General features: G+C 49.7%; 1 protein-coding gene across 2 annotated transcripts in view; it reads left to right on the top strand.

Moving 5' to 3' along the window:
* LOC138454753 (borealin-2-like) overlaps nt 1-24,616 on the top strand; it is a 168,039-nt gene that overhangs the window by 48,591 nt on the left and 94,832 nt on the right. Inside the window, exons 1-3 of one of the 2 annotated variants that reach the window (XM_069607065.1) lie at nt 66-595; nt 17,644-17,772; nt 22,301-22,338. In XM_069607065.1, coding sequence (XP_069463166.1) covers nt 17,730-17,772; nt 22,301-22,338 — 81 coding nt within the window. In that variant the 5' untranslated portion in view covers nt 66-595; nt 17,644-17,729. Of the gene's footprint in view, nt 1-65; nt 596-17,643; nt 17,773-22,300; nt 22,339-24,616 lie in introns of those variants that run through there. The other variant, XM_069607064.1, reaches the window with a different exon arrangement.

Here is a 24,616-nt window from a genome sequence, read left to right on the forward strand (position 1 = left end):
TATTAATAGCCAATCACAGTTCAGTCCAGGTCCTTTATTCTGACATCTGTTTTCTTTTTCACTTTATGTGGTTGCTAGGAGACTGAAGGAGACGAACTGCAAAGTGGCGGTTATGAGTGGGCTTATTAGATCGTTTTAATGAAGATTTCTGAAGATACAAAAGTAAAGTTGCGCTGTTGCGCCTGTATGAGACATTCCGCTTCAAGTTGAAGAGGACGTCTTATCGTTGTGTAGGCAGACGTTCAGTGTTGTCAGTTTCATCCAATGGAGAGCCGCGTTCGAGGCAATTCCTTCGGAGTTTAATAGATCGTCTTCCCGTTGTGTAAATAGATGATTATTGTGGTCAGTTTCAGCAAGAGGAGAGCCGCGCTCCACTCGATAAACTCTCGTTGAGTGAGAGGGCGTGTTGTACGTGTGAGATGGATTCCTGCGAATCGACCGAGGAAGCGTTGAATCCAATTACTGATCGGCGTCTGAAAGGGAGAGAGCAGCGCTCCGGCGGCTGTGCTGAGCCGCAGTAACAGCTGGGCTGGGAAAGCTACGGAGACGCTGTATGTGCTCAGACATCCAGGAGAGGAAGATTGAATAAGGCAAGGTACGTGGAAGTTCAAGGCCCACTGAAGGGGGCATAAGATCAGAGCATAAAGGGCTTAACTTTTGATGTGAAAGCAAGGAAAATAGACAGTTTGTCACAAGGAGAGTAAAAGAGTGAAGGGTAACGTTTGGAACAGTTACTACGCCCACATTATAGAGAGTGCATGTAGCTGACAAATGTGGTCTTAAATTGGCTACATAAAGAGAATTTGAGAACAATCAACACACAGAGAAAGTCATTAAGGAATGAGAAATACAGAGACTTAACAGTTTGAAGTAAATAAAAAGACGAGTGTATAAAAAACTATAAAAGATAGGATATACAAGAAGAAAGGAAGAAACTAATACATTTGAATAGTTGAGCCAAACTTAGAAGAAAGTAAGACCCTGAGAATTATAGAGACTTATTTGAACAGAAAGAACAGACACTTAACTGAGCCTGCTCCAAGAGTAATACATGAACTGAAATCACAAGAAGTCCGATGCAGAAAACGTATCCTTTTATCTAAGAGAAAAGAAACAAACGTTACAATAAATAAGTTGTTTCTGTAACAAAATACCACCTACTGTCTCAGTGTATTTTATTCATTACCCTACAAGGAAACCTTTACACCGCACTTCCCTCACACCCCAGCATCTCTTCTGCTCCAACCTGCACTCCTCCATCCCTTCTCCCACCCACTCATCCCTTCTCCCCCTGCACTTCTTGTTCCTGCACTTGCATGATCTGAATGACACAAGGCCTGGTAGGACCGTTATTCATCTTCCCTGCCCCACCCCCTTTTTTCTTGTGGTGCCTTGAAACACAATTTGCTGTATAGGCGCCTTACAAATACCCAATAAAATAACGTGCACACAATTTCTGATGCACCTGAAAACCTGTGTGCAAAGAAATCTGCTCTACTGTCCAACTGTGGCTTGCACATTACGTAGGTTATTGCCAAATCTGACTTGACCCTTGGTGTCCTAATACAAATGAGTTGCTTGCATATGATTAAATGGCAAATAGGAGTAAAAGACCCCTCCCAAGTATGCTCAACCCCTTTTCACTGCTGTACATTCAATATGTCTTTATTCCAATCTTGAGAGCTCTGAAAAGGAGCAATGTCAACGTCATTCCCATTTGTTTTTTCTGGAATGTGTAGTCCTGTAATGCTGAAAGCTAAACCACTATCTGAATGCAATGCATACATCTGGAATGTATGGCCTTCTGTGAGGAAAGGGCTCCTGCCCCGCAGGAAAGTAGTCCTAAACCGCTTTCTCTGCCATCACACACGAATGATACCAATCATAAAGGTGAAACGGGCACATTTAAGGGGATGCCTCCTCCGCCTTTTGTGGTAATGTGTACCTAGGGAAGGATTTAAACTGTGATCAAATAGCAACCCAAACAGCCAAGTACAGCAGTCCAAAATAAAAGCAATGCCCAAGGGTTTATAACAATATCAATACTTGTACATCCGAATGTACAAAACCCACCCCACTAAATATGCGAAAGGAAAAATGCAGCACTCTGGGTAATGAAACCAGGATGAAAAAGCATTAAGCAACCTAAAATTTAAAAGGATGTCCTTCAGTAAAAAATGGTGCTAGGTGATCTAACCGGGATTATCCCAAAATAGAAGAGGGGTGGGGGGAGTTGAATAAACAATTAGTGCGCATGGTTGTCCTCGGCATATATTAGATGCCGAGTGGAGGAATTTGAGCTTTTGTATTCAGATTTGTTAAAAAAAAGAATCCAACCAGCCTCCAAGGGCCCAAAGTTGGACCAGGGGCAGGTAGGAGGCAATGGTACATTCTGACTGTTCTTGGTGGTTTAACAATGTAGCTGGCTTTGAGCTGTTGTACAAATGGTTCAGGTGCAGTGACTTTGTTTTGTTCCAAGTGGCGACCAGGTGTTGAGTTGGTCCAAATAAAGTGGTTCAGAGCAGTTTGAAGGTGGCATTTGAGCAATGCTGGTCGGAATGCTCACCAGGATCCGTTGGGAGTTGAGCTGATTTGAGACATGTGGAAGCTGCTCATGGGGGTCAGCAAGTGGCACTCCTGGGGTTTGACTAGAGGACTGTGATGGTTTGAAGCTGTGATCCTTATGTTTCTGTGAGTTTCGACAAAGTAGCAATTTAAGTTTGTGCCAGTTTGGTCATTCAGTAATTGGTGCTAAGCGTTAGCAAGTGACGTTCCAGTAGTTGAGCAGTTTATTTGAGCAGGTGACGGGCTCTGCAAGATGAAATGTTGTCGAACTAGTTCGAAGTTACCAGCACGCTGGTTTGAATCGTTTGGTTACCAAAAGCAACACCAGCAGTCTGCTGCAAAAACTGTTTAAAGGCAGTTTTATTGGTTCTAGTTGGAGACCAACTGGGGTCCGTGCGGTTTTGGCTCTCGGGTGCGGGAGTCCTTATCGAGGGGCCATAAGTTCATGTTTTGTCTCCCAACACCAGAGACTGGCAAACACCTGCAGAAGTTATTCACTTTTGTGAGGTACTCTGTACCAGTGTAGCTGGCAGAGGCAGGGTTTTCTCCAGGAGCAGGTCACTCCCAATGTGCCCTGGGGATGCTCGGTGAGCCTAGCTTGCTTCTGCCTTGTACACCATCTGCAACTCACCAGCAGAGGGCTCTGGAAAAGAACTCACCTAAAAGTGGTGCATGCAAATTATTCCTTCTGCCTGGATGGTCCAAAAGAGAATCAAAGGAGTGGGTAAACCCAAGTCCACCGGTTACGAAACAAAAGCAAGCCTTTTTTTAATCATGGTCTTTAAGGCGGTGTTTTCCGTCTGACATCTATACATGGTGCTCTGTGCTAAAGGAAGCGGAGCTGACGGGAAGCAAAAGGGTACAGAGATACAAGCTGGTGGAACCTTCCCCCAATTGTGCTGAGCTCCTTCCGACTACACTAAGCCTGCCGTCTTCTCAGACCCATATCAAATTCCTTTGGTATGGAACACCATGTTGTTGAACTAGTTTTTTCTATAGGATGTCCCAAGACGAGCCTGCTGAGTCGAAAAAGGTATCGGACCTCACACAAGATCATTGGAGAGGTAGTCTCATAGTGCTGACACGTATGATAAAATCAGATGTGGCTTCTTATATTTATGGAAATTAGCATCGCCATACCCTGAATTTGGGAATGGCTATACATTTAAAGATTAAATTGCCACCCAAATAGTCATTGTTCATTAGTGTTTTTTAAAATATGTGCAGACTAAACTCAGCCTCTGCATTTAAGTGACAGTAGCTGTCTGAAGGGCACCTGTGACATCTGATGCGTTTCTGTGCCACTGGAGAGCAGGCACTACATATTGGGAGACTGATGCAGCAGGGCACATGTCCTACCCTTTGGCATATTAACGGGGATCTGGTTAGCAGGTCGCTCTTTAGTAAATGGAATTACCTGCTTAACTATGATTAATAAACAAAAAAAGCCAGGGTTGGTGCATCCTTGCCAGATGGACATTTCTCACAGCATCTCATACATACCATAGATATAATCTTACATGTTTGAAATGAATAAAGCTGTATGTAACACATAAAGCAACTTTGAGCTCTGGACATTCCACAGAGGACTCTTGCCTCCTAGAGTTTTGAAAATGGGGATATTCGGGAAGACACTTTTAGACTTCCGTTGTAACGTGCTGGAGTGCATACTCGTGCACCAGCGTCCAATTTACAGGAACTGGTCGTTATTAAAAATGGTGTCCATTTGCAAAAGGAGACCAATGTAAACGGCAGAAGTTTTGCTTGGAAGATGTTAAGGGGCATGTCGCTAAGATGGATGCAGGCCCACGTGATGAGAGCACGTGTGCCATGACCTGGGAGGAGGAAGGTGGCAAGGGAAGTTAGTTTCACTTTACTGTTAGGACCGAAATAAAGCAGTCCTTATCTGTCCTGGTGTGTCCTTAATTTCCTGGGGCCAAAGGCCCGTAACAACTGGCGACAAGGCTATTGCCCACGCACCAGGTTCCTCCTCCAGCACTCGAGTGATCCCGCTGCGCTGTGCATATCCAAAGTGGGCCGTGTCCTCAGCTGATGCCTACGCCAGCAATGAAAGCCCCAATCCCAGGCCCTGCCGCCTCCTGCTGAAGCTGTGTCCCCCGGTGGGACGGCGCATTTGAGAAGTGCTCCATCCCCCTCACCGCGCGGCCGTCCGCCAGCAGTTTTTGGGCCTGCATAGAAGGACCACGTGTGCTCACAGGTGGGTAGCCCCCTCCCCCACTGTTCTCGCCGCGGCGCCACAGCTGCTTGCACATGGTCCAGCCCATCACCTCAGCTTGGAGCCAGCCTCCCCGAAACACCCCCAGAGCCTCCAGAGGTTATCCTGCCGCCCCGGCTCCCTTGCCTGGGCCTTAGCTGCACTGTGCAGGATCTCACAGGTGTCCATACCCGTTAACAGCCACCAGGGGCGAGTTGCCCTTCACGAACTGCAGAGAGAAAGTTATTAAAAGTGCCAAATACATGGCCCAGTTGAGGTCATCACCACAGTGGTTCATCCAGAAGCCACCACCCACCTGCAGCTATTTGCAGGGCGTGTTGCCCATTACTGACTTTGAAGAGGTGCAAAGCAAGTGGCACAGGTGACATCACATACCCAGTGGCATATTCGTCACTTGCCACCAAAATGAACTCGCCCCCTGGTCAAGCTGTACAACCCCAGGCGATCCCGGTCCCTCCCATGAGGGCCACAGCCACTGCGTGGTGCATGCTGCCTCTGTTCTTGTTGACCCCGCAAGGTGACAAGGGCCTGTGGTGGGTAGAATGGTTGGAGGACTTTGCAGCTGCGGGGGAAGAAATCTCCCCGAAACTACGCAGCATGTTCCTCAGTATTGCCGGCAATGAAATCCAGACACTAATAGACCATTCCGGCGGCCCAACACCCGGAACTTGCATCCCTACTCACAGCCCTCAATAAGGGACTTGTTATTGAGCCCAATATAGACTAAAAACGGTACATCTTCAATCAGTGTACCCAGAGGATTAAAGGGACAGTGGACAAATTAAAACACGTCTGTGAATTAAAGGAGCCCACTGCCAGTTTCACACCTTCTCGCTGGACGAAGCCATTCGCCTGCGGGTGTTTGAAGGGTGCGTATCAGACGTTCAAACAGCTCAAACCACTCACCATTGATTAGGTCAGTGAAGTGGCCAGGATCTTAGAAAGAGTTGACATACAAGCAACCCAGATGGCAGGTACCACCACGTCCAAACAAGACAAAGGTGAGCTGATTGCGGTGATCCAACCCAGCAACGCAAGAGTGGGGGACAAGGGCGCTGGTGATGGATTTCTGATGACCCCGAGGATGCAGCAGTAGTGCTACTGATGCGGGATGGCATTTCCCCATTCGGGAACATGCGCTGCACTCACCCAGAGGTGTGGTAACTGCGGCAGAGAGGGCCACTTCCAGGCGGTCTGCAGAGAGGGCAGATCCACCCCCCCCCACACCGTGCATCCCATCAGCGTCACAGGACATGCACTGCTATTCAGGGAGCTGGGCTGACCCTCAATATTGACAAGTGCCGATTCAGAAAGACAACGTTTTTCAGACATATCTTCTCCGCTGAAGGAATGACCCCCAACAAAGTCTCCACGATATTTCACCTTCAAGAGCCAGGTCAGTCAGCTGATGTCAGATCATTTCTGGGTATGACAGGCTATTGTGCCAGATATATCCCACACTACGCCACCATCACGGATACGTTAAGGCGTTTGCTACAGAAAGATGTCCCATTTGCAACAGAGTGCCAAATGACATTTGACACCATCAAACAAGCCGAAGCCAGGAAGCTTGCCTATTTCGACCCAGACTGGCAAACGGAAATCGTTGTGGATGCAAGTCCAGTGGGGCTAGGGGCCATACTAGCACAAACTGGATAGACTCCCACCTGAGACACATCGTAGCCTATGCCAGCCGGGCGTTGGCCCCACCAGAGTCGGCCTACTCACAAGCTGAGAAAGTAAGTCTGGCGGACGTGTGGGAATGCGAACACTGCCACAACTTTGTGATAGGGAAAAGGTTCACCCTCATCACGGACCATCAGGCTCTGTCTCTGAGAACCCCAGGACCAAGATGCACCCCAGGATTGAGTGATGGGGCATCAGGCTCCAGGAATACAATTTTGAAATCTTCCATCAACCTGGGGGTGAGAACAACCCTGCTGACTATCTGTCGAGACACCCTACGGGCAAGCCTGTGCCCTGACCTGGTGACCCCAAATACATCCGCTATGTGACAATGCACTTCCCCCGACTTGTCGTCCACGGCAGCGGACCCATCCATGTCCCTGGCGATCAGCCTCACACAGAACGGATGGAAGGACTACCACTGTGCGGTGCTGACACACCCGGGGGCATGCAGAGACGAATTGGAGAAACTAGCCAAGGTGCACGCTGAGCTTGCTGTGAAGGACAAAACAATCCTCCTCAGGGTGCAGGCTCATTATCCCAGCGACCCTTCGGGCCGAAGTCGTCAATCAAGACAGCACATGGGGCATCGGGGTGCGGACAACAGACAGCTCAGGTGTCATGTGTGGTTCCCATTCTTGGATGCCCTGGTGGACTGGTGGTTAAGAAACTGCATAGCGTTCCAATGCACGGCCAGAGTAGACGCACTGATCCCACTCCAACCAACACAGCTCCCAGAGCATACCTGCAAGAAGGTCGCTGTGGACTTCTATGGCCCCCTCGAATCAGGAGAGTATCTTACTGTTCATTGATGAACACTCGTGATTTCCAATCGTAAAGAGGTCAACGTCCACAGCGTTTGCTGAGGTGGCAGCGATTTTCAATGAGGTCATAAGCAAGTGGGGAATCACGGACAATGGTCCACCCTTCAGCGGTTATGAGTTTGCAGCTTTTGCAAGACACAAACGCCACGGTGGCCGCAAGCCAACAGGATGGCAGAGAGGTTCATGGCCTCGATCAGAAGAAAACCCTACAGAGGGCCCGCATTGAAGGAAATGACCCGAACCAAGCACTGTCGACTTTTACGGGACTACCGGACACGCCTCATGAAGCCCCAAACAAGACCCCTGCAGAGTTGATGAATGGCCGTCAAAGGAACCATGGGGACTGCTGTGAACTCCGACAAGGCGATAAGACGGAACAGTTTGTTTAAACATGTTAAAGAAGAGGAAGGAAGACCTCCGCCTAATGATCCAGACCCAACACCTCGGGAGTCAAGGGATAACCTGTGGATTCCCTTTGGGTCCTTGTCTCGACAGCTGTCCGAGTTGGCTGATGACTCAGGCTAGTCCACAGGCTGGCCTCGGTGTTGGGGGAGTTACTGGCGCCCCCCAGCGCTGTCCGCAAGCCCAGACTTCCCCAAGGACTCAGCCGCACACGTCCTTGTGGTTCGTGCTTCCCGGTCGATATGCGCGGCCGGGAAATGCCCCGTTTATTTATACTGCACGCGGCGGCATGCAACGGCACGCTGCCGCGTATGCGCCCCATCATCGGGCAGCGCCACACTCCTCCTTTTTCGGGAGGACAAACAAACATTAAACAACTATACACTGCAAACCAAAACACTAACACTTCACATGTCCCGTTCTGGAAACCCCTTTATTAACATCCACCTGGGTCCCATTACTTCACCGTTCCCATTGTCAGGATGATCAAATACCTGTCCCAGAACGTAATTGCGGAGGTGAGCAGGTTTCCCTCGCCCAGTCCTCTGGGGGTACCTCCTGCTCACCTCCGGCACGGGTGATCGGTTCACAGGCATTCCCCGGACCGGGGACTCTGGCAGACATGGTGATTCTCCTTCATCCTCAGGGACGACCTCCAGGTCCGGATCAGGGGGTGGATCAGTCCTGGGATCCTGCAGCTTCTTAAAGAAACTCACGTTGTGAGTTACCTCAGACCGGCCATCCGATGCAATCACCATGGCTCCCTTGACTGCAACAACGTCCAACGGCTCTGGCTTGTACGGTAGGGAGAGCTTCCCATGGGGATGTCTATTTCGAATGCAAACCTCATCGCCAGGCTCCAGCTGCTGTGGGCGAAGTCCCCTCCGAAGGTTCTCTTGCTCAATCCTTATTTGCCGGTCAGCCTTGACCTGTTGATTGTCAATCACCCCCGGTTCTTTCTCTCCCACCTCAGGTAGTAGCCCCCGAGGACACCGCTTGAACAACGCCTCTGCTGGGGCCACTCCCGTGGATGCATGCTGTGTGGTACGATACACCCTCAAGAACTGAGGGCTCTTTGGAGGGACTGTCCTTGGCCCTGGGCGATCCGAAATGTCTTATTCAAGGTTCTCATTATCCGTTCTGCCTCACCATTTGCTCTTGGCCAGCAAGGCGAGATCTTCCTGTGCACCACCCAGTAGCTCGCCTTCAGTTCGGCTAACTGTTCACTCTGGAACGGCGCCCCGTTGTCCGAGCACACCGTATGTGGGAAACCATGGGCCGCGAACACCTTTTCCACGGCCACCACGACATGCTGAAACGCCACTGACTCTACGAACTCCACCTTGGGGTACCTCGAGTATTAGTCAACCAGTACGAGGAAGTGGGTGCCCATCGTGGTGGATCCAAAGTCTGCATGAACGACCTCCCACGGGTGCGTCCCTCGAGGCATCGCCTCTGACAGGTTCCCGATGCAGGGGTGACGCCACCTGACACCAGACGCAGGCTGCCACGAAATCGTCCACCTTCCGCTCCAATTCTGGGAACCGCACTTTCAGCCTTAAGCGTGCTTTGGTCTTGGCCGCGCCCTGGTGACCACAGTGTGCAAGGGCAATCACCTCCGCCACCTTTGACTGGGGCACCATGATTCGATCTCCCCGGAGTAGGAGGCTGGATGTTGAGAATGACATCTCCTCCCAGACCTTCCAAAACTGCTCCAGTCCAGTTCTGGCCTCCTGGGTGCGCCCCACTAGGCCCTCCAGCACCGACTTCCAGGTTCCCTGCTGCATGGATGGCCTCAGTATCCTGAAACACTCGTCATCTGCTGCAGCTGTCTCGAGTTCCTTTAAGGGCATGGCATTCAGGGTGGCTGCCTCCGCCACCACCCGGACATGCTCTTCGGCCTCCTCCGCACAGGTGTCATAGTCCTCTGCTCCAGGCGCCCCGGGTGTCTAGAGCGATAGTCTGCTGCATTGTTCGCCCCGGCCGATACACCAGGGTGACTCCATATTCCAAAAGGGCGAGCATCCATCTCTCAATTCGTGCTGGCGGCTTGGAGGATGAACCCGCCAGGATGCGAATCAACGTTTTATGATCCGTCGCCACCGTCACTGGGCGTCCAAGAACGTAGAGCCGGAAGTGCCTGCAGCCCCAGAGTACGGCCAGTGCCTCGTGCTCAATCTGCGAGTATCGCTGCTCCGCCTCCGAAAGCACCTTGCTGGCGTATGCCACCGGGCGGACACCCCCATCATGGTCGATCTGTGTCAGCACGGCGCCCAAACCAAATGGACTGGCGTCGACCATGATCTCTGATGGCAACACAAGATCAAAGAAGGCCATGGTGTCTTCAGCTGCCAGGGCGCCCGTGATGTCGTCAAAGGCCGCTTGTTCAAGCGGGCCCCAGTTCCAAATGGTGTCTTTTCTTGTCAGCTCCCTGAGCAGTTCCGACCTGGAGGCAAGGTTCTGGATGAATCGTCCACAGTAGGTAACCATGCCTAGGAAGCTCCTCACATCCGACACGGATTCTGGAGGCTGCGCCTTTCTGATGTCCTGGACCTTCTGATCAGGTGACACCCATCCCCTCCTTAAACACAAAGCCAAAGAATTCTATTGATGGTCGCAGAAATTCACACTTCTCCTTGTGGAGGGTGAGGCCCAGGGACTGCAGTCTCTCAAACGTCTTTGCCAGGCGTCTCAGATGGTCTACCTCCGTTCTGGCAAACACCAAGATGTCATCGCTGATATTCAGGACGCCCTCCAGGTCTGCTAGGGCACCCCTGATGATGTTTTGAAACACCTCTGCCGCCGAGGACACCCCGAAGCTCAGTCTTTTGTAACGGTGCAGACCTCGGTGGGTGGTAAAGCTAGTAATGTACCTCGACTCAGGGTCTACGACGACCTGGTGATAGCCCGCTCGGAGGTCCAACTTCGAGAAGAAGCGAGCGCCTTGTACCTCGGCAATGATGTCATATATCGTCGGGGTGAGGTGTCGTTCTCTTTTGATTGCTTTGTTCGGCAACCTCATGTCCACACAGATCCGGACGGCATCAGGTTTGGGTTTTCGTGCCACCACGATTGGGGATACCCAGGGAGTTGGACCCTCCACCTTCTCTATGATGTCGAGATTGACCAAGTTGTCCAGCTCCTTATCGACATGTTCACGAAGGTGAAACGGTACCCTGCGATGTTTCAGGGCGATGGGCTGCACAGATTCGTCAATGTGCAGCCTTACTGGATCGCCAGCCATCTGTCCAATCCCTTTGAATAGTGCGGCATATTTCTCCAGCAAGTCATTGATGTCCTCTAGATAGACGGAGTATGCAAAGCTGACGATGCCAAGGGCCTCTGCCGCAGCACAACTCAGCAAGGTGTTGTTGCTCACTGGTGTCACATAGAACCGTGCAGTGATTTGGGATCCATCGTGCTCCACCTTCGCCACGAAGACGGCGCCTAATGGGATGGGGTCAACGCCGCCAAACGCGAAGATGCGGGCCTTGAGTGCGACCAATTTGGGAGGCTGGTCCATGGCGTCAGTGTCCACGGGCCATCACGTTTAGACGCCCCCGGGTCTACCAGGACCGGGATTGGAGAATGGTTTACCTCCACCACACATCGTGGCTGTCTCCGGTTCTTTCCTTTCAGGACCTCCACACTTGAGACAAAAAAGATGTTCTCTTCCTCATCTTCGTCAGCCTCCTCTGCCTGAACAGCCTCTTCGCCCTGGTCTACTTGAGCGACGATGGGCGGTCGACCCTGGCGATTGAAGATGGGCCGGGCGGGGCCTCGCGGCACCAGCACAGGCTTCGCCGCCTTGCACACTCTTGAAAAATGGTCTGGTAGCCCACACCGTCCACAAGTCTTTCCGGCCGCAGGGCATTCCGTTGGGTGGGGCAGGTCGTAGCCACACTTCTGGCAAGACTCACCCGCCCTCCCGGCTCTGTCTCGGGGGCCACCGCCAGGTCTTCTGGTGCCCCTGCCACCGCGCCACATCGCACACACCTCGGTTTTGATGGGGCGCGACCCAGCCTCCATTCTCGCTGCTCTCGCCTCGGACACCTCATGGCACCTATCCAGTTCAAGGATGCGTGGGAGTGTGATTCCAGGCTCCCGTCGCCTGAGTGAAGAACACGCGTGTATGAGCATGGTCCTGATCATATCTTCAGCATCACCCCACGCGCAGGCCATCCACAGGCGCCTCAGGCGTCCATAAAAAGTGTCCAGAGTCTCGTCGTCCTTCTGTTTGGCGGATAGCATCACAAAGCGCTCATAGTCTGCGTTGGCTAGAGGTAGAAAATGCGCTTGAAGGGCGGCCTTCGCCTGACCATAGGCCCCATCCCCCGGCGGAAGAGGCTCAAAAATTTCCTGAACTGAGGGCCCTGCTGAATATAACATGGTCGCCAGTCTGGAGCCATCAGTGACTTGAGCGGCTCGGAAGTACATGTCCAGGCGGTCAACCCACCTCTTCCATCTGGGCTCCAAGCTGGAAGGTGGGCCAGATGCATCAAATTCCGGAATGGGCTGCAGGGCTTCCTGTGCACGAGGTTGGGCCATGGCTGGAGGAATTTGCTGGAGTACGGGTACGACCACTGGCTGCACAGGAGGTAGCGGACGTGGAGGACCTGCCTGCCCACCCAGAGGCTGCTGCACCTGCAGTCCTGCTGCTGCTGGTGCACCGTCTTGATCCTCAGTGTCACTCATGAACTCGAGCGCACAGGCACCCCCAGTGTGGAAGATGGGACCCGTAACTCTGACTCAAACACACCACCAGGGAGGAAAAACAGTCACTGCCACACACCTCTGTGACGAAGAGGATGAAGATGGTTCCAGCCTGATGAAGAAGCATTAATTGCACTGCAGCGCACTCCTCTGTGATGAAGGCTCCAGCCCTCGACTGTTCCAAAAATTGAGGCAAGAAGAACAATGGGCTATGCAGGGCCAGCCATGTTAGCCCTCTTCCTTGCTTGCACTCGACATAGGAGACCCAAGAAAATGAAGAAATCAACAACTGGGCACGTGTGTAGGTATAGCTGCCTGCTACCATAGATTCCAAAAATTAGGTCTGGATTCACTTCAGAGCTCAAACCGGAGCCTCGTGAAGTTCCACGGCCTGAAGGACAAAATGGCCGCCAGCCGCGTGGGTGATGCGCTACCCGTGGCCTCAAACGAAGTCGTGATCCGACCTCGTTTCGGTGAGAAAAATTGATCAAAAATGATCACCGCCGGGCCTGGGCATCGTCTTCCCCCACTCGTCGCCACTGTTGGATGGGGGGGGGTTACTGGCGCCCCCCAGCGCTGTCCACAAGCCCAGACTCCCCCAAGGACTCAGCCGCACACGTCCTTGTGGTTCGGGCTTCCCGGTCACTGTACTGCACGTGGCGGCGTGCAACGTCACGCCGCCGCATGCACGCCCCGTCGCCGCATGCGCGCCCCGTCATCGGGCACCGCCACACTCGGCATCCCCCACAACAAACCATCAGGAAGCCACGTCTTGTAGAACAGTGCTGAGAAGGAAGCAAGGACATTTTGTCCGGGGGTGTTAAGGGGCATGTTTCTTTAGGATACAGGCCCACGTGATGAGAGCCCGTGGGCCATGACGTGGGAGGAGGGAGGTGGCAAGCGAAGTTGGTTTCACTTTAGTGTTAGGACCGTAATGAAGACTTCCTTATCTGTCCTGGTGTGCATTATTTCCTCGTAACAGAAGAATTTTCAGCTTTTCCCACGTGTTTCCATAAATGAATGCTACTGACTGCAAACATGTTGCTGTGGGCACAAATGGCATTTGAAGAGTGACTTCATCTTAATGTAGTTTCTTTATATGGCAGATGCAAAAGTTAAAAGCATGCAATGCTTAACACTAGTTCTGGCTTCATACATTTAATAAAACATATTTGACATAAAATACAAGCAATGTGAATCGATACGTTTGGTTTTTTTTTTTAGACCTGCAAGTCAGCATGTTGAAGTCGGATTTCGGATTGGATGTTTACAATTGAAGTTGAACCTTCCGCAAGGATACCCTTTGTTTAGACCCCTACCACTTTTGATGAAGTGCTTCGATTCTACCCCTGCAAACTGTCCACTACTCATCAGTCCGTGCTGGCTTATTCTTCTCGAAAGAACGTCACTCATTTTTCTCCCAAACTGTTTTTTTTATCGTTATACAGCATACCGATAGCCTCTTCTGTCTAACCTGACACCTTCGTCTCTCACTTGTACTCTATCTAACGCCCTTCCACCCCCATCTGATTAATGTGCACCTGTTATTTGACGGTCAACCCATCCGGTCTCCTTATGAAACCATGTAATCAAGGCAGTAAAGCAAGAGGTGAGGTCTGGAAGGGTTAGAATTGATCTCCACCTCTGGCATTGCTCTAGGCAACCCTCCAGACAATCGTTCTTCGCCTTACAGAAAGGGGGAAAACCCATATGCAATATCAGGCTTCATCCCTCCCCCAAGGTGGCAATCCAGTCCGAACTGCCAAGTTACATCCCCCTGCCCAATCCAGGCAGTGGCAACGATTTCCTGCTCCGAACTCTACTCCCCCCATTAACCTCTCTCACCAATGATCTTCTGTCTGCTCCGTGATGCCCCAATACTACCCATCCTCAGCCCTCCACTGACCCAACAACCCAGCTAAATCTAGTCTGGTCTCGCTCACCCCCACCACACCAGTCCTTGAAATGGTGATCTTAACCCCGGTTATCAGTTACTTTGGGGAGAGCCCTGCATGGACTTGTGTACAGAAATAGCAGAGGGGTAGGGCCTGAGGGGCAAGGCGCACCCAAAATCTGTAAATGCCCACTCCGCAGCGCTGTGTGGGCATTTACCAATATTTTTGTCAGTGCCGTGGGTCCAACTACATTAGCACCAGCATTTACTAGACTATCCTGGCTACGCCTCTGAGAAATGGCACTGCACCACTGTGGGAATTGAACTTTACTGTGGCATCCTACCCACAGTGGGGGGGTGGGCGATTGCTCTCAGCCCAACACCCCAAATGTGCTTGATGTTTGCGGCAGTATGCATCATCACTGCTGCTAATCACTTGTATTCTTTTGACGGACAGTCCTTGCCACGTCAGTCCACTAATGACCTGATGCTGTACCCATAATATCAGACGTTCACGTGGTCTTCAGGGTTTATGTCCTGACCCTGGTCCAAACTTCCCTGGTGTGAACCCTGGCAGTTTAAACCACTCCAAGCACTAAAGGGGTTACAGCGTTTGCTCTCTGGAAATGGTGTCTGAACGCTGTCCACTTGTGTGTTATATACGTGTCCATTGTACACCCATGAAGATAAAGGCTCGCCTCTGGCTCACATTACCCACACTTGCAGAGCACCTGCACCTCAGCCGCATTTGCAGACCTGCACACTTGCATGGTTTTAGTTTCCAACTTCTATCTTTTCAGTCCCATCTGCTTCCTCTCCCACGGTACTGTGCACAAGATCACACGCTGCTGGAAATAGTCATGTTTAAGCACCGAGTATGAAAAGTGTGCATTCCGCGGCCTTGCTCTCAAATGGGACGCTCCTGCAATTCGAATATGGCTTTCAACCCATTAGCGGGGGCAGACGTGGATGGGTAATGGCATGCCAGGGCAAGTTAGGCCCGATTGAAGCGAGGGCTGTGGGCCGTTACCAGCTCCACCAAGGAGTAGAACAACCCAGGGTTTATCGGGCATGCAATTTCTTTTTTTTCCATATTTCTTTAAAAATATGATGGCCGCCATAAGGATAAGGGACTATGTTCCTTTTCCTTTTCTATGCCGGTGGCCGGGATTCGGAGCATGGTGACCGGACCTCAAAACTCTGGTCCTGCAGGTATTTTGAAAGTGGAGGGGATTGAGGGTTGGGGGGACGGGTTTGGTTGGTCTTGGGGGTCGAGGGTGGTGGGGAAGAAACTGGGAGAAGCTCCTTGTTGCCTACGCACATAAAATAAAATGGCGCCCCCAGGGAAGAGCTTTGGGTGGCTGCAACAGCAGGCGGAGAATGTATTCTCTGCCCACTGTTCCAGCCACCTGATTGGCTAATGGCCCTTCACCGGGTGCGAACGCTGTAGTCGCAGTGTTCATAGATGGCTGGAATAGGAATTTCTTTCTCTCCAAGTTCTGCGTTCAGGGGAGACCTTTTTTTTGACAGATCCTAGATTTGAGAAGATCTGGCCCAATTCAGCACTTCACTGAAGCACGTCTTTGTCTCTGCTTCATCACACCACTCAACTCTGTTCTAATCCATCACCATTGGAGTTAAATCTTGGAGTTAACATAGACTTGAGTGTGGCAATAAAATCACTTTCCAAGTTCATAACTTTATTTCTACCCTTAAAGGTAACACAATCTGTTCCACTTAACTTCACTCACTAAAGGTAGGTTATGGATGGGTGAGGGGCGAGGGTATTAAGGACAGCGGAAACAAACCTATCAAGTCCGGCAGTGAGCACTAACCCAGTCTGCAAACTCCTGCCCCCCCCCCCTATAAAACAGGACATGGTTAACTCCATCCTTTGGAGAAGCCCACAACTCCAAATCAACATCTGGGGTTATAGGTTATAGTATCGACTTAAAAGGGTCGAGTCAATTCGACCGAAAAAAAGATTATTTTTTTTTTTTTTTGGGGGTCCCCCCAAACCCCTGTTTTTGGTGTAAAAACCTTTTTTAAGCTAAACTAGCGCATTTTTTTCGATCCTTTTGTTTTCGGTCGAATGCACTCTCACCTTTGGCATTCGATCCTTTTGTTTTCGAAACTTTAACTGGACACCATCTGGCACCACCAAGGATCTCCAATTGGAAAGGCCTTATTCTTGTCGGGTTCTCTTCCAAGGAAATTCTCCCTGCTTTGAATTGCATGAAGCCTGAGGCCTTTACCCAGGGAAGCTTTTCTTGAGGAGAGAGGACTGAAACCTGAAGGCCTATGAGAGTTATTTGCACACTATAGGCATCTCTTTTCTTTAGCCATTCCTGACTAGAGTCCAGGAAATTCGGGTTCTGGTCACTCTACTAAATGTTTCTTCCAGGTTGCCAATGTCATGACCTCTGGGACCTCATAGGTCTTAATCTTGTAGTGTGGATACCACTGTACCTACTTTGCCACTGCCCTCTGGTGCCTTCAGTCGAAGATCACCACCAAGGAGCCTGGCTCCAACACCTCTAGCTTGTACAGAAGCAACTTCTAAATGGTTCCCCACTGCCACATGGGCTATCCCCAGGATTCTCAAGATTCTGACACTCCTCTCTGTACATGGTGGATCTTTCTGGAAGCCTATGCAGTATTCCTGGGTGGGCTTCCCTAGTTAGTTTATTCAATCGGTACCCGTCGCCACCTTCTTTCCACCGTTGTCAACTGCACCGAAGAACCCTTTGTAAACTCCATAGAATGCATTCCTACATCGCAGCATTTGACTTCTTTCCAGCATTTTAAAAGAGGAACTGCCATGGCACGTGTTTCATTTTACTCCACCTGGTAATGCCGGACTACTGGCACATCAGGCAGCACAATACTTGGCCACAAGTGAGTGCGTTTAATGTTGAGCGTGCTGTGCTGTTGCTGCCAGGGATGACCTGCTCTGTAGTGGAAGTGTTGGCTAAAACGACTGTTGGCATGTAAAAAAAATAGCCTGTTTCCATTAGAATCTTAACAGCATCCGCTATCTCTACTGAGCTTGCGCTAGCAAATGGTCAGTACACTGATTGGCTGACCCGGTCACACCACAGGATGCTAATGCCTTTTAGTAACTATTATGCCCAGTTGCCATAGGTAGAGATCTACTTTTATAGGCCAAGTGGAGGCAAATTCTGAAGTACTGCCATGATGTGGCTTGGTAGAGCGCCAGATGTTTGCTAGCGCTCATGTGAGGCTGTACATTTCACGCCTTTTCCCAGTGTTACTTTACAGATGTACCCCCATGCCCACTTTTTCTTTTTTTTCTCTTTAAGGGAAAGAGAGGATAGCTGAAATCAAGAGGGAAGAGGAAGTGCTGATCGCATGGGCGGAGAAGATCTGCGCACTTACGATACTGCAGATGCCCATGGCCATGCGAAAGATGACCGTGGGAGACGTCATTGGTATATTCATTCTATTGTCACTTACACAGGACAAGTTTACTTTGACTTTCATGGTTTGCATTTGTCTTCTAGTAAATGAGTTGCCTGGTAGGGAATCTTTGTGCGCGGACTAATCGAGCTTGTGATCCATAAACTTATTTATACTTTACTTGGTTTGCCTTCAGTTTTGAACGCTCCTCCGTGCTCTGGCTGTGTTACTGGTTCCTCCTTATGGTGCCTCTAGTGATGGATGGTTGCCTGACCATCTGGAAGCCTCGAGTGAACTTCCTTTCCAAAAGCAAACTTTTGATTGCAAGTTTCCTAAACATGCACAGTAGCCATTGGGACCAGCTGCACGTGAAAGGGCTAGTTTAAAAATCGTATCTATAGATATTGAAACTTTAAAAAAAATTGTTTTGACAATTTTCCATATGGCAATTAGTCCTCATCAAAATTCTAAATGTCCATGGCCTGTCCTTTCTGGCAATGGACTGCTAGGAGACCTAGAGGCTGCTTCTAATGTGTAGATTTCACAAGGCGTAGAAAACAATCAGGCTATTGTTTAGGTAGTTTTGTTCTAATTGCTTCATTCTTGCCAGCCTCAACTGTTGAAGGGCTGGAATTTGGCTACTTGGGCTCTCGGACATTAGTTTACGACCTGGAAAGATGTAATTTATCTTTAAGTACTCTGGTAATCTACAGGTCCATGTAATATGTTGAACACACAGGTATTGTTGCTATGGTGAAGCCAACCCCCCCACAAAGGCCTACCACTAAGGCCTCTACCTCCTGGCTGGCCCTGTCCGGCCTTGGCACACATATGCAATCTCGCTCCGTCTTACGACCTTTATCCTCAGCAATCTCCACCATCACCACAACAAGGCTGCCTATGAAGCTGCCCGACTCCTGATTAGTTGCTTTCACTGGTGCCAAGCCCTCCCAGCCATGCAGCACCTGGCAAGGCATCAGATGTTACCGCGACATGTCGCCCTCTCCCCAACCCACGATTATTTGCCTATGATGAGGCCACCATGTGTGCAGTGCTTGTTACATGCACATCTGCTGCATGTTATCCCGACACCACCTGTGGCTCCCCTAGCACCCAGTCCGCTCATGCAGTGACTGCCACAAACCAGCTCCTTTTACTATCCGCTCCCTGCCTTACGCAACAACCCACTAGCGTCTCCCCTCTCCCCAGGCGAACGATCCCTCCGTCAACTCCACTGTGACTGCCCAACTGTTATGTGACTGCTTATTGAAAACTTTAACATCCGCATCACTGTCTTGCAAATTGCTCATTGTTACAGCTCCCATTTGCGATAACTGACACTATATTGGCCACCACCCCACCCAATTTCTGCCACCTGTCTGCCCTAGCGATTTTACAGCCAACTCTACTGCACAACTGCCTTGTGAATGTCTACTGAAGACTTTGCTATTGCACAACCGCCCTGCAATTGCTCATTGATGGCATTGCCTTCTGTGAATACTGGCACACTATACTGCCCTCTAGTACCCCATGCCACCTGCCTTGCCCAGCCTGACACTGAATGCAAAACTTGTCATGCCCCTCATCCTATGCCATGCGCAGTGTCACGGAACGCTGTCTGTCAACTCCCTGGCGCATCTCATCAGTTTACACAAACCCCGCCCTCTTCCCCCCCCCCCCCAATCTACTTCTCCATTGTGACCTTAACCTGCCCAGCCCTCCCGCTCACACCGCAAACAAGGATCCTCCACTCCACACTGCTGTTGCTCCCTACCAGTGGGCGCACTTCCATCACCATTGCTATTGCTTTGTCCTTTTCTTTCGTTGAAACCCTACACGCCAGTGCCTGGGCACTGAATGCCTAAAGAGACTCTGATCCAGAACCTACCTGCACCACATCTAGCATTTGGCCCCTTCTACCACATCTCCTGAGCAGCTAGGAATTATAAATACTCCTCCTGTACCAATCCCCACACCACCTCTCCCACGCTGCTGAATGCTCCCCCAGATGCCCCCTTCACCTTGTTCAATTCCGGCTCCCTTTGGTGCTCATGCCATTGACCTACATGATCTACTCCTCAACCTCGACATGCTTGCCATCTCCGAATCCTGGCTCCACAGTGCATTAGGGCTGCTTCTGTCGCTTGCCATCATTCCTGATTACTCAATTTTCAGAGCTAACTGCCCTGGTGCCCCAGGAGGGGGCGTCGCCCTCATTGCCACATCATCCCTCCCCCATTAGAATCTCCTAGACTCCACTACTGTTGGAGAACGAACACTTCTTACACTTTCCATCAACCCCAAACGACCCACACTATCCTGCTCATTTATCAATCTCCCAATTCTACTAGCCAACCTGAGTCCGACACCCCCCCTACTGATTAATCTGCTTTTTAAACCCACCAAAAAAATGTATCATCCTTGATGACCTCCACCTGGGCTTTAATGACCCAAGCAATGGCAAAGCTGCCCGACTCGCCCAATCCTTACATGAGATTAACTTCACTCAACTAGTTGTATTCCCAACTCGCGTGGATGGACGCATGTTGGATTGGATTCTCAACTAATGCTACCATTGATATCTGCTCCATTTCCCCAAATTCCTCATAGAATGCGTCCTCACACGCATATCTCCCTTCTACCACAGGTTGTCTCCTAAATCCTAGTTCGCAACACATGCAAATGTACACATGATTTGCTCAAGCCAACACTCGCCCCCTACTTGCCCACTCTACTGGTCAACAAAAGCACAGATGACCTAGCAACCACTACCATCAATGCCTTCTCTGCACAATGGACCATTGCGCACCTCTTAAATCCAATTCCTAAACCACACAAACCGGCCAACCCCTATTTTCTGACCAGCTTGAAGCTGAACAAAGATCCCTAGAGCACCTCTACAAAAACGCCCCTCTGAAATTGACTCCCTCAATTTTTCTACTGCTACCAAGCTATACAAGAAAGCGGTTTTCGCCCGGAAAGCCAATTTGTACGATACCAGAATCACCAATGCTAGCTCTAATTCTAAAGAATTGCTCTCTATCCTTAAAGAATTAGAAAACCCTGCCCGCTCTAATGTCCATAGAGCGGACAAAGCATGGTGTACCACCATTCAAGATGCCCTCGCCAACAAAACAATTGCCAAAAAGACCCAGCAAGCAACCAACTACTCCACTGGCCATCCTATTATCACCAGAGCACCCCAATCTCATATTCACCACCCCTTTTTCCTTCTCACAAGTTTCTCCAGACTATCCTGGAGACGTCTCCTCAAACCCTCTAATTGTAAGGGTGACTCCTGCCCAGCTCCTCTAGTTAAGCTCTGTGCGACTACTCTTCCCCCATCAATTTGTGAACGCCTCGTTCAAGACCAGTTCTGTCCAGAACAGCGTTAAATCTGCATGCATCTCCCCACTCCTTTAACAAGAAATCCCTTGATCCTGCACTGCCCACTAACTACAGACCTATAACCTCTGCCCCTTTCCTACCAAAAATCCTAGATCGCATCGCCCACTCCCAAGTCCAACCTCTCCTAGAAACCCGCCATCTCTTAGGAGTTAGGCAATCAGGATTTTGACCAAAACACAGCACCGAAACTGCCCTGCTGAACCTTAAAATGCAGCTTGACAAGATCAGATACTCTGGCAATCTTGCTATCCTCCTTCTCGACTTGTCGGTAGCATTTAATTTGATTGACCAACATACCCTCTGCCAACACCTAACCACAGTTTGTTCTCCGCTGAAGCCAAGACCTGGGTTAAACCCTTCCTTGAACGTACCTCTAGAATTTTCATTGGTTATTCTCCTGCAGATCCCATCCCTGTCCCGTTGGGTGTTCACCCAAGGTTCTTGCTTATCGCCCGCATTATACAACCACCTACACAAACCACTATTTGGCAATCTTGACTCTTGATATCTCATATACCAACTTGGCAGAAGACACGCAAATCCTCATCCCTCTCACTGCTACACCAATGACACCATCCTTAATGACTTGCAGTACCATCCAAAACTGGATGGCCAACCATAATCTTACTTATTGTGGGATCCCCGTTCTGCCTTAATAAACTCAAGGCAGCCTACTCTTCCTTCTCCATTGAGGGCACTGTTATCCCAGTTCTCAAACATGTTAAAACCCTGGGTGTCTACTTGGATGCAGAGCTGACTACGACCAAGCACATCAACGCATCAACCTCTTCCACAGCCTACACCACAAACTCCTTTCCCGGAGTAGACCATTACTGTCACCAACTAGCTGTCTAACGTTGGCAAGAGCAATCATTATCCGTAAACTTGACTATTGCAATGTGCTCCTCCTTGGCACCTCAGCAACCAACCTAGCCAAACTGTACAATGGAGAACAGATCAAGGTGATGAGAAACTGGTACATGTGATAATTGCAAACAGTGTGATACCCTTGGGTTTGGGCGTTACACAAATGTTCTAAAAAAAAAAAAAAAGTCAAGTTTTCTGTTGGTCTTTTTCTTCCCAAAAGATGTGACTTTGGCAGTGTGAGCCTCCCCTGTTGCTGCTTGTAACTTTTGTTCCTGATCTTTGCAGGTACATCTGGCGTGGAGGAGGCTGCTGTGGCGTATGTGGTAGGCATCTAGAAGGCCCACCACCGGGCATTGCTAATGGAAGCAATAGTGGGTTCCTAAAGCTATGCATCTATACATCTTGCTTTGGGAGAGGAAGTCTGTTCAAGTGTTGCATTTTTGTAGCTAAGTGTAAATTGCTGCACGTGTTTTAAGAACTAATTTTATTACATCTGTCCTTGTATTTAGTATTTTCTCCCTTCCCTATAGCAATTCAAGCAGGCTATCTTGCAGAGTTTGAAACCTAGGTGCGCGAGGCACATGGATGGTTGAAAATAATTAGGGCAACATAGTGGTCTTGATCGATAGACGCTGTAGAGACCTTGTCAGAAAGTTCTTAAGGGACATTTTCCCTGGGTGTAGACTCCAGGCCCCTTCACTTAACCAGAAAATCTACCAGATTCTACTACAGGATCCTAAACGGAAAGTGTTCCCATGCTCTTGCTTTTTCTCTCCAACACCTGTAGTTGGTTTTAGTGTCAGAGAAGCCTCTGAACTCCATTGGAGATGCATTGCCTGCCACCATTTGTGCAGGGGCCAGGAGTTGCTAAGGTTTCTTTTCAAACTTGGAATATGTTAGCATTGCTCTTTCCTTGGTGCCATCTGACTTCTGGCTGGCAGGATTTATGCACAGCTGTAAAGTTATGGAAGACCCCACTTTATTTACTTGCTCATCAACTGCCTGTTTCAGATAACTCGATCACTTTTCAAAGTGAATTGTTTTTAAACTGAACATTCTACCCTCACTGGGTAGAATGATCAAATCGCAGTAATGCCCCCGTGTGCCATTATTTACTGGCCCTCGTCACAAGGCCATGATTTTCTTGGGAGTAAACTGTTGCTGAGGGCAGTTACCACCCGCTAATGGCCCTCTGAATTGTTTTAATAGCATGCTCAGCTGGTAGTCCGTACCCCAATGTTTCAGATTTTGCTTCCATTGACTATACATCTATTTAGTCTTTAGAAATAACTGTCCGGAGACTGACCCCACCTATCGTTACATGCATGTTCCAGGGGGTGCACATGATTTTTGTCAAGGTGTTTAGATAAGTGCTGGTTTGTGTAAACCTGTTTTTCAGTGGAAAGCCGCATTTCTCGAAGTGTTGAATTAAGGTTATCACAGGGCCTTCACATAACTGGGGCTGCTGATGTGGGAGCCCACTTATGCATGTGGATTGTTCCCTTTTGAGGAAGGGCAACCTGTGTGAGATTGGAGCTCCAATAAGTAAGGATACCCTTCAGGATTGCCAATTGGGGGTTTATAGAACATAGTATGCGAGAACAAGGTTTGTTCTGAGGGCTACTGCGTTTTCATTTGGAATAGGGGTAGATTTCATTTCTTGTGAGGTTTTATAAAAGGTATGTCCCTATTCTTAGTGTTGCTTGGGTGCTGCTCCTCCCCATATAAACCTGCTTTTCTTTGGAAATGATGCATACAAATTGAGAACCACAAAAGGAGGCAACACTACTCCAGCTAGATGGTACTGAAAATGCTGGAGAAGGCTGGAACTGTGGGTGAACAGTTCACGTGTATCCAGCCCAACAAACTGACACGGGATGCCAGTGGACCCTGTGAATCATGGCAACATATTCTAAAATAATTCCTCCCCCCACCCTCGGGTGGTGAAGGACAAGACCTTGAGGTCCTGGAAGAGGTGGATAGAGTACAATTTCACCCAGAAATGCTTCAACTAGAGATCTGTGCTAGTGTATCCAAACGAAGAGGCCAACCCGAGGACTTGGGGGGGAAAAGGGGGAGGATTAAACTGCAAAGGCCTGCATGAAGGATTTCTTGTGATAACAAAGGGGTAAGTTATGCAACGGAGTATAGATGTTGCCCCTTCATTCTACACTGTTGCCTCCTCTCCACCTCTCAGAGCCTGGTTTGACTGGCTGCCTCCAGGAAGGAGTTGGAGCAGGTAAGATTTACCTGCTTTTGCCACCAGATGAAGAAAGATGTAATCCCTTCTTCCCCGGTGCCCACTCAATAGAGGCTAACGGTCAGAAGAATATTGCTTCACCTCATGTCTCATGCCAGATTGACAGAGCTGGACCATAAAAGATGCATGCTAGAATGTGGGTTAGTGCTTGGTTAATTTCTCTGGGCGAAGTTGTGATGGTGATCGTGTGGCACTGGTGGGATAACATGTATTTGAAATGTTTAGCATTCACTGCTTTTTGGATTAGTGTTCTTAATTATTGATTACAAAGTGCCGTTTAGTACATGTGTAAACCATGCAGTGGTCTGGTGCGATTTTGTTGGTTTCTGAGCGGTATTGTT

Source organism: Ambystoma mexicanum, chromosome 1p (genome assembly GCF_040938575.1).
Source record: "Ambystoma mexicanum isolate Mex_15411 chromosome 1p, UKY_AmexF1_1, whole genome shotgun sequence".
Lineage (NCBI taxonomy): Eukaryota > Metazoa > Chordata > Amphibia > Caudata > Ambystomatidae > Ambystoma > Ambystoma mexicanum.